At 38.0% G+C, this 12,962-nt stretch overlaps 1 protein-coding gene and 1 long non-coding RNA gene across 2 annotated transcripts; both read right to left on the minus strand.

The window, feature by feature from the left end:
- Nucleotides 1–1,752: 1,752 nt before the first annotated feature.
- On the minus strand, nucleotides 1,753–5,867 carry LOC139744112 (uncharacterized). Its single transcript, XM_071654569.1, has 3 exons — nucleotides 4,187–5,867; nucleotides 2,236–2,510; nucleotides 1,753–1,830 (listed from the first exon to the last, which is right to left on the minus strand). Exons 1-3 carry the CDS (start codon nucleotides 5,865–5,867, stop codon nucleotides 1,753–1,755), a joined length of 2,034 nt encoding a protein of 677 aa, XP_071510670.1.
- Nucleotides 5,868–6,165: 298 nt separating this feature from the next.
- Nucleotides 6,166–12,708, minus strand: LOC139744122 (uncharacterized). The gene is made up of 4 exons (XR_011711808.1): nucleotides 12,487–12,708; nucleotides 11,529–11,610; nucleotides 9,752–9,814; nucleotides 6,166–6,529 (listed from the first exon to the last, which is right to left on the minus strand). It is a non-coding gene; the product is annotated as an uncharacterized lncRNA (long non-coding RNA).
- Nucleotides 12,709–12,962: the final 254 nt, after the last annotated feature.

Below are 12,962 nucleotides of genomic sequence, written 5' to 3' on the forward strand. Positions count from 1 at the left end.
TCCCCTACCTTTAAGGTACAATTGTTTCTTATCACAAGATAAAAAAATAAACTGCAGAAAAAAATCAAAGGGAGAAGTCATTTATATATATTTTTCCAACTGGAAAATATGTATTTAAAACAAGAACAATAACAAGTAGAACAGTCAAGGCGATAGCCGTGATGAGTCTCCCTCTCTTCCTTTTTGTTTTGCTTTACCACGTAAGTTTGATTTCAAAAAGGCAAAAGGGTGCATAGTTATGGAACTGACAACATAAAATACCTCTGACCTATGTACTTGACCTTTGATCCCATAAAAGATTAAGATTATTAATGGTCATAGACCACCCAGGAATGATTTTGAAAAGCCATTACAGTGCAAAGTTATGGACCAATTTCAAAACTTACACGTAAAATACAATAATCAGTGGTTACCATGGCAACACCTTTTTCTCATACTAACACATTATCTTCTAAGCGGAATGTCTACAAAAAGTTTGATATTGTTGATACAGCAACAACCTACTATTATGTGAGAAAATCAGACTCAGTGGAGCACGTTATTATTACTGGAAATGATGTTCTTCAGAAATCCTATACATAAAAATTCTGAAATCAAATGATCATGTAATATCATCCCCTGAAATACAAAATACCCCTATCATACACTCCGCCTAGAAGCACTAGTCCCTTAAATTTTAATGATGCAAGTGTTATCAGTACAGTAGCACAGAAAAAGCACACTAAATATGAAGTTTGACAGAATAACATTTCAAACTGTCATAACAAGTAAACTATCCAGAACAGTATATGTTTGAACTGTCCAGTAAAACATACAAAGCAAAACTCGTAACAGTACAAACTAAACATTATACATCTCAATGATTTAATTCTTGTGTACATTTCAACAAAGCGTCTTGTCCATAACTCTCTTCTCACAAGACAAGGAAATATTAATCTATCATAACATTCAAAACACGGACATGATGAAGAGAAACATATTGAACAGCCTCATTTGTGTTGAGGTTGTATTGGCTACTATGGTAACACTTTCAAAAGTTGTAATTTAGAAAAGCGTGCATGATACACTCTGACAATGCCAGACTTAATACTCATGCTAATACTGTACAGGTTTTAAGAGTCATATATAATATGCATATCGGTATTAGTCAATACTATACAGTTAACAACAACATTATTCATACCCCTTGTAAATTTTAAGTTTATTGTCCTTTTTACTGCATAAAATGTGAAATGGCAAACATTTATCTTTTGTTGAATGCTTCCAGTGGTCAGGTGTTGCAGTTCCACCTAATTTGGATAACAATAGACATGCCCACATGTTAACTTCCTGACATCTCCTGAATTATTCATACCCTGCTCCATTCATGACATTTTTAGTAATATGTTTCAAAGATACATATGTTTTGATATTCCTAATATTTTGTATGTGTTTAGCAACTATTCAGTGATGCTTCCTGTCATTGTGAAAGCCGGAAGAAATTAGGTAAGTCATGGTTAAGGGCTCTACTTTTGGAATACATGCACTTAAGAAATTCAGGTATTGCAGCTTTTCTTAGTTAATGTCGATATGGCAAAGATTAAAGAACTCGGGGAAGAAAACGAAAACGCATTGTACTTGCTCACAACGATGTGAAGGGTTATGAAGCCACGTCCAAGCTTCTTAGAGTTTATGTTGCCACAATACAGAGCATCATCAAGAAACACAAGAAGTTCCACACTGTGAAGAATGTTGGGAAGCGTGGTCAGAAGCTCAAGATTTCCCCTCATCTTGCTTGGAGAGTGCGTCGAAAAGACCTGGGTAACCCTGTGTAAGCATCAGGAAGCTTGGCTGGCATTTAGAAAAAGAAAAAACAAACAAACAAACAACAACAACAACAATAACATAAAACATGAGGACCAGGATCCAATCTTCTAGTCATCAGTTCTATGGTCAGACGAGACCAAAATTAAGTTGTTCGGGCATAGGGATGTCTCGTTCGCCTGACGCAAAAAGTGTTAAGCCTTCAACCCAAAGAATACTGTCCCAACTGTGAAATCTGAAGGAGAAAGCATCATGCTATGGGGTGCTTCCCACTAGTGTGACTGGCAACCTGGCCAAGGTGGAAGGCATCATGAACAAATACATCCTAAGATTCTTTTAAGAAACAAAAAATAAAACACATCAAACCATCTGCAGAGAGTCTTCAGCTTGGGTCAGAAGGGGGTACCAACAAGACAATTACACCAAACATACTGTGAAGGCAGTCAAGAAATGGTTCGAGGACAGCAATGTGGATGTCCTGGAGTGGCCAAGCCAAAGCCACGACCTCATTCCATTGAGAATCTGTGGAAAGTGCTGAAGACCAAAGTTCATGCCCAAAGCCTTTGCAACCTCAAAGACCTGGAGACCTACGCCAAGGAAGAGGGGGCAAAGATTCCTGTAGAGATGTGCCAAAGCCTTGTCGGCAAGTACTAGAACCGTTTGGAGGCCGTCGTCACCAACAAGGGCTTTCCCATAGATTACTGTGACTTGAAGTATATCAAGAAAGGGTATGGATAATTATAGATTAGTCATCTTTGATAAAACGATTAAAGAAATACCCCTGAACATTGGAATTCCATAAATTGTCTTGAGTAATAATTTCTGTATGTGTTTTTCAAGCACTTGAATAATATTAAGGAGAAAAAAAAAAAGGTTTTCCAAACAGCAGAAATATTTTTTTTTCAACTGGCAAGGGTATGAATAATTTCGATAACTGTATATACAGGCATAGGCAAGGCAAAATCGATGACACAAACATCGTGCATCTCAATGTCAGACTTATGATATTAGGACCACAACAAATGTCCTGTACATAATTTTCTTCTCTCTTCTTACATGACAAGTAAGTAAAATTTATTTTTACCAGTTAGTGTCACATCATCCATTTGAATATTTTCTAACGTCCTCAGTTATACGTAACAAGGACAGCGCAAAACGTAGTATCCCGTTTGCCAGGTAAAAATCTGAATCCGTTGAAATAATTTATATTGACTCTGTTCTTTGCAAAATCTTGACCGCTGACCCATTTTTTTTTTATTTCGAGAAAGTGATATGGACTAGATTTGTAAGTTTAGTCACAATCTTTTGAAAAACATGGAATTTACATGTTCAAAACACTTCTATGTCCAACTTTTACATTGACATTTGATTTATTTTTCATTTCGAGAGACTAATATGAAGTAACTCAATCTCTCTTAGCATATTTATGATTTAACGCTTGATAACCTGTGATCGTTAAATGTTAAAACAATCATTTGCGTTCACAAAGCAAAACGTAAAGAAGATCTGCCTAAGAATATTTTGACCACAATTGTGAAAAATGGAGACTTGTTTTTTTATCCTTTCAACCTTTTGTCTGTGTCATTTCGTGCAACTTTCTTTTTTTCACTTTGTGTAAACAGATAAATATTTAGGTATCAAAATGTTAATTTTTTCTAAATGAAGAAACTTGGAGGACATTGAATGTAACTCAAAGTACACAAAAATCATTTCGTCATGCTCCTTTGGATAAATATGTATGTATGAAAGCAAAACATTGTTGTGAAATATTACAGTGGTAGGACTCACAAATACACTAAGAAAGCAAAATCAGTTCTTAACAATATATGTGATGTTTGCCCCTCAGTTTTTGCTAAGTGATCTCCTGTGTTCCAACTTAATACAGGTTTCGATATTTCTTTTTCTTAATCATGACTTCATACACATTTTTCTCACTAAATACGACGTTTTGAAAACATAAAATGTTGTTCTATAAAAACATTTGAAAATATCATTCATGGTCTCACGAATTCACATACCTTTTTTTTTTTTTGGCTAATTGTCATCTCACATGCAGCAAAAGTAAACTTGATCCATTCAAAAAAATGGAAAATCAAATAAAACCCAATCACTTATCTCTGCTTAGAGATGTATGTATTTCGGATGTGGTCTTTCACATTCCTCCAGGTGCGAGTCATGTTTGTTTGTTTAATGAATTCTTCAATCTGATTCTTTCCAGGTAACTCATTTCTGGCTATCTGGGTTCCAAAGTGCATTCTCACTGCTCTTTTTTCTGCCTCTTTCCATTTAGTTACTTTTGTAAGTTTACGCCGTTTCTTGTTTGGTTGATCCTGCTCTGAAGTCACTAGTATGTCTGTACTTAGCCCGGCTTTCTTAGTATTACAATTTGCGGGACGTTTAGTTGCTGATGAGCTTCTTGGTGTGGTGGACATCTCTTCCTCGAGTTCATCAGTTGGTACGCTGACGTCTTCTTCTTTTTCTTCACCGGTAACATCATTTTCTTCATGTTGCTCCTCATCAAATTCCCCTTCTTCATCTTCTTCATCGAACTCCACTAGATCATCGGGCGAAACGTGAATGTCATCTAAGCCTTTACCCGCGTATTCGCCGATGCGTCCCTTATTAGCTGCAAGAAGGACCTTTGATACACGCGCAGCCTGCAGTACATCAAGAGGCATGCGGTAGAATTGGCGATGGACTCGGATATCGTGGCCAAGAAAGTCAGCGACTTGGTCCAGTTCATTATCTTTAAGGTTCAAAACTTGAGTCATTGTACCCAAGCTTTTTCGGAGCCTGGTGGATGTCAGCAAATGTGGCCTCTCGGCACCACAATCAATGGCATGTTTGCGCAGAGAATCTGAGCCTCGTATGTAGGATCCATGGGTTGCACTTGCAAAGAGATAAGGGTTGGACTCTGGAACGTGATGATGTCTTGAACTCAATACAAGGTCCATGCTGTTCTCGATGTCTTTTGTTATTAGGATGGGCACTGTTCTACCTTTTTTCCCTCTGATTTCCAGTCGTTTTAGGGTATTGACAAGATGCTTTTCACATTCATCCAGTGAAGAGAGAACTTCTTCCGATGCTTGGGCACATTTCTTCTTTTCCCAGTCACGGAGCTTCAATTTCGATGCTTCTCCTTGCCTCTTCCTATTGATCGTTATGAGCTTCGACAATACGACCTCTTCAAGGCCAAAGAATGCATCTTCATCTAACGGGTCTTCAGCCAATTTCGAAGAGCACTGTTGAATCTTGTGATCTATATGCTGATTGAGATTCACAATGTCTTTCGTCAGTGGAATGAGTTCCACCCCGTTCCTCTTTCTCTCGTTCAGGTTTCTCAGTGCATTTGAAGACAATTCCGGCCATCTCACTTCTATGATTTTCATCAAGCCACTGCATTCACTTGCTTTGGTTCCATCTCCACTTTCTAGCGAATGGGCAAGGTGGATTTCGGCTGCTTTCTTTAAGTTTTGTCCTGATCTTAGAATGTGACTGGGTGTCTTGTACGTATGAGTTGTTGGGTTAAACCCAGCAATTTCTTTTGCTGCATCAAGAAGAACTGAAAACTTTCCTGGTTTCATGCATTCTGACAACTTGCGACAGGATGCATCTTTTTCCTTCACACAGATCATGATTCTGCCCAATTGTCTCATCTTCCCCCTAATGTTTGAAAACTGTTCTTTATCTGCCCCGGCTTTTGCCAACCAATGGCTACCAAAACGGAGGATCAGATCATCTCCTAGTGCTTCTTGTCCACATTTATCTTGTCTCATGCCATCTAACAAGGCTGACATATCTTGCATGTCCTTAGAGTATGTGCGTAGGACTTTACTCGCCTTTCTTACTCTCTTCTTCTTTTTGCTTGCGCACTCTTCTTCTCCCTGACCACTTGGCCCCACAGGACAGGAATGTTTCCAGAGACTACTTTTCGAAAGCGTGGCATAGCAAAATTTGCAGTAGTCGTAATCACTGTGCCGACTCTCTCCTGAAGGACGGTGAGAGACAATAAATTCACCCTTGCCTTTTAGGACTACCTCGCGATTGTGAATGTAATTCCCCATATTCCTAAGAACTGTGAGCTTGCTTTCTTTTTTCTTTGCATCACATTCACTTAAGTACTCAATGACTTCAGTTTCGTCTGGATGCACATTTCTTAGGTGCCTTGCTATTTTGGCATTGGCCTTATGACAGTAGTAGCAATAGTACTTCTTATCGTATGTCCTTTTCCCCTTTTTAGTTTTAGTGACTTGAACTACAATGATTTCGTGATGTTCTACTTGACTTGGAATTGTGATAGGGTCGTCTGATTCAGACTCAGGTTCAGATGGTGTGGAGTCAGGAACATATTCACTCCCTGTATCATCACTATAATCCGGTCTTTCTAGTTCCGGATCGTGGGTAGAAACATCATCTGTGCACAGCTCCGGACTTCTACTATAATCCGGTCTTTCTAGTTCCGGATCGTGGGTAGAAACATCATCTGTGCACTGCTCCGGACTTCTACTATCATCCGGTCTTTCTAGTTCCGGATCGTGGGTAGAAACATCATCTGTGCACAGCTCCGGACTTCTACTATAATCCGGTCTTTCTAGTTCCGGATCGTGGGTAGAAACATCATCTGTGCACAGCTCCGGACTTCTACTATAATCCGGTCTTTCTAGTTCCGGATCGTGGGTAGAAACATCATCTGTGCACAGCTCCGGACTTCTACCACCTTTTACTTCTGTAGTGTAGTGCATATGACATGACATAACGTAACGAATTGTTAATTACACATAAACTGTACATTTCAAGTGCATAACTGTGTACGAGGGGTGTAAAGTCGAGACATAATACAATTATTTAATCATTTGAACAAACACTGAAAAGAATGTAGTCCGACATTTCAAACAAAATGTCCTCTTTCAACACACTTCATACAGGAGAGTGTCTCCAGAAAGCACACTTTTACAATAATTGAAAAAGATAAGACCAACTATTAAACTAACTCAAACTATATAGAGCTCATTTCGGGGACAACATTTTGTATGACATGTGTGCAGTGGCGACAATTCGTTTAAAAAAATTGGGAACTTCATGCAATTTTTGTACGATACCTGATATAAAATTAAACATGCAAACCTTGAAAGTGTACATTCCGGAGACAACAATCTGTATGTTGTGTGCGGAATGGGGATATTTCCTCATTAGAATTAGGAACTTAATAAAAATTATTGAATTAGTCCTGACATTCAACTGAACACACAGCTGGAAAGTGTATATTCGCAGCTGGGGACATGACTCTTTGTGAGGTGGGGGGGGGGGGGGGGGGGAGGGGCATTCCTTTTTTGAACGTAGGAACAGAATACAATTGCAGTATGTGTACTGAATTAGACCTGCGCAACCTAAACACATGCTGAGAGAGTGTACACTTCCGAGTCACCATTCTGTATGAGATGTGAAGGGAGGGGACATTACTTTCTTTTTTTTTTTTAAGTGGGAACACCCTTGTAAAATTAGACTTCATAAGTTAAAATCAAAATTAAACATGCACTAGAAGAGTGCACACAACTCTGTCTGAATAAAAAGGATTGAACATTTTTACAGTATAAAAGGCTGATTAAACTCTGATTCTGCATCATACGAACCGTCTCTGACAACTGAAGCCTCACTCCCTGCGTGATCACTGCTATCCGGGTGTCAGAGACGGTTCGTATGATGCAGAATCATAGTTAAGATTTATAAAGTATTTTTAAATAGATATTAAAGGAGTGTAAAACAGCCTTATACCCTTGCAGAAAATTTTCTAAGCGAGTTGCCAGCTTGCAACAAGCATGCATGCTAGTAACTAGCTTGCTACAAGCTAGAAACGAGCGTGCAAGTCCCGAAATATGTAAATTAGGGTTATATTTCATCCAAAGAGCAATCGAGAATTTGGTTTCTTCGGGTGCTTGCAAGCTTACAAGCATGCAAGTGGCTCCATGTAGTGACAAATCTTGCAAGCCTGAAAGCTTACACTACAGTTAATATTAAGATAGCTTGAAAGCATGCGGCAAACATTTTTTTGATAGCTTGCAGGCATGCAGATAACATTTTTTGATAGCTTGCAAGCTTGCCAGTTTGCAGCATTGGTCTTCGCAAGCATGCAACAGGACATGCCCAAATTTTAAGCTAGTTATAAGCAAAATATTTAGCAAGTATGTTTCTGTTCGCTAGCTTATGATTGCTTATTAAGCGAGCCGCCAGCTAGTCGCTCGCTTGCAGCATGCATAAGTTTCTGCAGGAGTATAGTGGAACAATGTTCAATCTTTTTTTGTCCAGTTATTTACAGATTTCCAGTGTGTTTTACTTTCATTTCATTTATGAAGTCTAATTTTACAAGTGTGTTAAGTTCCCACTTTAAAAAAAAGCAATGTGCCCTATCTCCACATCCCAATACCCATACTACCCAATTTCAATAACGAAATATCCCTATTCCGCACACAACATAGGCCTACAGATTGTTGTCTCTGGAATGTACTGGAATGTATCCAAAAAAGTGATAATGATAAAAGGCGACAGGCCATAATTTTATTAGGATCTCTTTGTTTTACCTTGTTTTTTGATATCTCAGCCATTTCGAAACCTATTTTCGTAAAATAAACTTTTGATACCCCTAAGAATTGCACGCTCTGTGACATCTCATAGAGTGGTTTCTGAATATCTCGCAAAAACGTTAAAAGCTAAATCCTCGCTTCGACCAGAACTGTACACACCCATTAAGATAAAGTATTTTTTGAATAGATATTTAAGGAGTGTACACAGCCTTATACCCTTACAGAAAATTTTGTAAGCGAGTTGCTAGCTTGCAACAAGCATGCATGCTAGTAACTAGCTTGCTGCAAGCTAGAAACTAGCGTGCAGTCCCAAAATTATGTAAATTAGGAGAAGATTTCATCCAAAGAGCAATCGAGAATTTGGTTTCTTTGCCTGCTTGAAAGCATGCATGTGGTTCCTTTTATTGGTAAAGCTTGCAAAACTGAAAACTTTAATTTTAACCCCAAACTTACCAGAGCTATTTTGAGAGCTTAAAGTCCTGGAGCCATTTGTCCCCCCCCCCCCCCCCACCCCCAGGAGTTTTTATAGTTGAGTCTTTTTCAGTAATTGTAAAAGTTCTGTAAAATGAGGTGTGTGGAAAGGAGGCATTTTTGTTTTGAAATAATGAACTACATACTTTTCGGTGTCTGTCTTATTTGGTAATTACGGTCCTTCTTTTAACAGAAAATGTATCCACTCAACACCCCTAATGCAGGATCATGTCCCCGGAATGTTAGTATGTTCAACAGTTCATTTCATTATATATTATATCCTCAACAGAAGTACAAGGTAACAGTCCGTAGCTGCGCACAGACGACATTTCTCATCATGATTCGAACCAAGAATGCCCGGAGACGGTGCGCAGCTCCGGACTTCTACCACCTTTTACTTCTATAGTGTAGATCATATAACAAATGTGACTGTTAAACACACCACACTGTACATTCTGAGGAAATGACCCTGTACGAGGGGTGTAAAGTGGAGACTTGATATAATCATTTAATCTAACAGACATAGAAAAATGTAGTCTCACATTCTTAACAAAATGTCCCCTTTCATCACACCTGATAACAGGACGGTGTATACATTCCAGAGACAACACGCTGTATGCAGTGTTTAGAGTGGGGACATTTGTTTTTTTAAAGTGGGAACTTAATAAAATTATTGAATAAAAAAATAATGATCACATCATCTACATATCATGGAGTGTTCATGAGCCAGATTTGATGAAAACCCATGAAGACATTCTTTATATATCATAGTAATGATATAACTGTGTGAACGGGACGTACGGACAACCCGAAAACATGACACCCCGGCACCCTTTGGGGTGGAGGCATAAAAAATATATAATTAATGGTACAATGATTCAACCTAATGTCAAACTTACTGCGAATCTGATGAGGAAATACCCATCGTGTTTCATCATCTTCGTACTTGATGAAGAACCGACCTGAAAAAAAACAAAAAACATTCATTTCTATTCATCCAATATGAATCAATGCTAATCATTGATGCATCCAGCATGTGCTCGCAATTACTGATGACAAGTGAAATGTACATGAAATATTTTTTGTGGATGTAAAATTTTTACATTTCAATTTAGTAAACAAACTAGAAATGTCGCTATGGCGACTGCTATGCCTCCGCCCTAATGCATGATTCTCCTAATAGGTCCAGATAGTACATGTGGACAATGTGTGATTACATTTTCACAAAATTGGCAAAATATTAAAACGACAAGTTTGTCACAAATGTGTTAAATGTTCACCTTCCTTGAATAGGAGAGCATGTATTTGGGAGTTAAGGACTTTAACTTGACTTTGACCCATTCATATGTTTATGCATTGAGTTATTTTCAAGGTATGGAGAAAAAAGTGCAATTTCTGTATTGAATAGTAAATTGTTACCATTTTCATCTGGCCTTTGACCCTAAAATTCATAAAATAATCACTGTCAGGCAGAACATGCATAAATATGTAGTATGTTTCAAGATAACTTGAGCCACTTCCGAGATACACATGGAGGAAAAGCTTAGTTCAGCACTTTCACTTGCTCTTTGACCTTTTGACCTTTGAGGTAAAAACAAAAGGAAAAAAAACTCTTTCCAAAGAATCTCTATTACGTTATGCATGCATACACCAAGTGTAAAAAAAAAAAAAAAATCCTGCCAGCATTGCATAAACATGACGGAAATAGTAAAATTTTTGAAGTGTTTTCCCTTTTCCTTTGACCCCTGACATTTGACCCCATGAACCCTAAATTTTCTAGATAATCACTGCCAGTCAGTACATGTATATATACTATGTTCCATGAGGATACCTTGAACAATTTCCAAGGTACAGAGAAAAAAGGTGAAGTTTTAATATCTTTACTTGACCTTTTGACCTTTGACCTTTGACCTCATGACCCAAACTTTCACCAGAGAATCTTAATTGGGTAGTACATGGATACACTAAGTTTCAAGAAAATATCTTCAGGCATTGCATAGATATGGTGGAAATAGTGAAATTTTATGTATTTGACCTTGACCTTTTGACCTTTGACCTTGAGCATGTGCACCCAAAAGTTGATAGGCACAACTTCACCCCCTAATACACATACATGCCAAGATTCATTAGGATACCTCAAAAGGTTTTGATAGTTACCCTGTCCACAAAATTCATTACGGACGGACGGAAAGGATGGACGGACGGAAGGACGGACGGACGGACAACCCCGAAAACATAATGCCTTCCGGCACCACTTCGTGGCGGAGGCATAAAAATACCTAGATATACAGGGTGGCCCAGAAAGAATGGATTAGCAAAAATTTTGTGTTTCGTTTTATCAGACAATGAATATTGCTCTGAAGAATGGTAAACCATTATCGTTTATTTAGCTAGGGACCTACAATCTGCACAAAAAATCTGATAAATCATAAAGTTTCCTTGCTGCAGCACAAAGTAAAAATTACACCGGTCCGTTCTTTCTGGGCCATCCTGTATATATATATATACACAAGAGCCCGGGGGGCACGACGCTCACCCGAGTATCGCAGTCAATACACTTGATGCAATTTCCCAGTACATTAAGGCCTAATTGAAACAAGAAAGAATAATTATTACAAACTTTGCCAGTACTCCTCATTCCCTTTAAGATACCCCAAAGATACACAACCCAAGTACCTTGTTTGAAGTCAACTACAGTAGCAGGATACCATGATCCATTCGGCGGCCACAATGCACGAACTTCAGTACCTCGAGGAAACTGCAAGTACATAGAAATGGGACATATAAACTAGAAAAATGATTTTCATTTTTGCCTTAAAATTCAATTTGTTAAAATACAAACTCAATATTACCCTCAAATAATTCAATTAACACATTTTGTTACATAGTGCCTCAATTTGTGAACACTTAAAGATTTTCCCTCGTTTGACTACTGCCACTGTGCTACAATTACGGTGGTGTCCCACCATAAATACAAAATTCAGAGCTGCTAATTTTTAGTGAGAGAATGCATGATTGTTACTTTGCTGCTTCTTTTTCCTGTTTATTCATCCAATCCTGACACTGTATATAACCATGTATACACGTCTGCCAGCTCAGTTCTATCTTTATAGATCGATCAGTCACAGTGGTTGTAATTACCTAAATGGTACATTTATATAGCTATGATATGGTCAAACAGCAGTTGCTGACTATGTAGCTTGAAGACGTCTGGTAAGGACAAAAAAGACAGAAACTCTTACAATTTGCAACATAAACCGTGACATCAGTTAAGTTTTGATGGAGGGGCAATGAGAGGTTTACTTGCCGTTACCATTGTTTGGCCTTGGGGCTCTTCTTGATTGCCGGAGGCGGATGTCAGTAAACTAACTTTAATACTCATCTGCAATTTCTGTGGGACCAAGCCTAGCTATAGTCTAGACATATTTTCAGTAGGGTCCTATAGGGAATTTTCTATACAACCTTTTAACCAATTTAAAAGCACAATCAATTGCAATAGCTTCCTGTATGACTAATCACTAGAGTCAGATTCAGGATTCAAAAAATTTTGTTTGATAAAAAACAAAGAAAATCTGTAGATCTAGATCTACAGTATGTCTATATTCTATATTCATGAATAGTATAGTATACATACAACTTCCGAGGTATGTCCATGACTAGTCCTCCGCTTCCTTTGTCGCGTACTCATAACTGTCTCACAATCATTGAAGATCTGTAGGTACAGAAAACACAAGTGAGGAAATGTACATTTATTAGTTTGGCACTTGTAAAGTTGTCTTTTAATTGGTTTCATCTTCAAATGCCATTCAATTTTCTTGATAACACAGTCGCTAGAACTGTGTATAGCAGCAGTGAATTATGGGTGCAAGACAGCATAAATAGGTCTACTAATGACAATTTTATTTTCTAATATTTAATAAGCAAGTAGACTTTATAAATAAGACTCATGTTGTCATGGTATTTACATCTAGAGGTACAGATGTACCATGATCCGACCACTTAAAAGTTAAAGCACAGTCATGAAAATGAAACCACTGATATTGTTTTGCACAAACATTTTTCATATGAAAATAAAGTCTTAAAGGTAGGGAATCCCATTTGCATGCCTTA

Source organism: Diadema antillarum, unplaced genomic scaffold (genome assembly GCF_040938485.1).
Source record: "Diadema antillarum isolate AM-2024a unplaced genomic scaffold, OU_Dant_1.0 seq00001137_RagTag, whole genome shotgun sequence".
In the NCBI taxonomy this organism is placed as follows: Eukaryota; Metazoa; Echinodermata; class Echinoidea; order Diadematoida; family Diadematidae; genus Diadema; species Diadema antillarum.

What these genes read in the sequence shown, in the direction of transcription:
- LOC139744112 (XM_071654569.1), bottom strand. Translation starts at nt 5,867, where the DNA reads ATGGGGAATTACATTCACAATCGCGAGGTAGTCCTAAAAGGCAAGGGT. An exon ending in AACTAAACGTCCCGCAAATT is followed by an intron (nt 2,511 to 4,186) that starts GTAATACTAAGA and finishes ATATACTTCAAG; the next exon opens with TCACAGTAATCTATGGGAAA. An exon ending in ATTTCTTGACTGCCTTCACA is followed by an intron (nt 1,831 to 2,235) that starts GTATGTTTGGTG and finishes TCTAAATGCCAG; the next exon opens with CCAAGCTTCCTGATGCTTAC.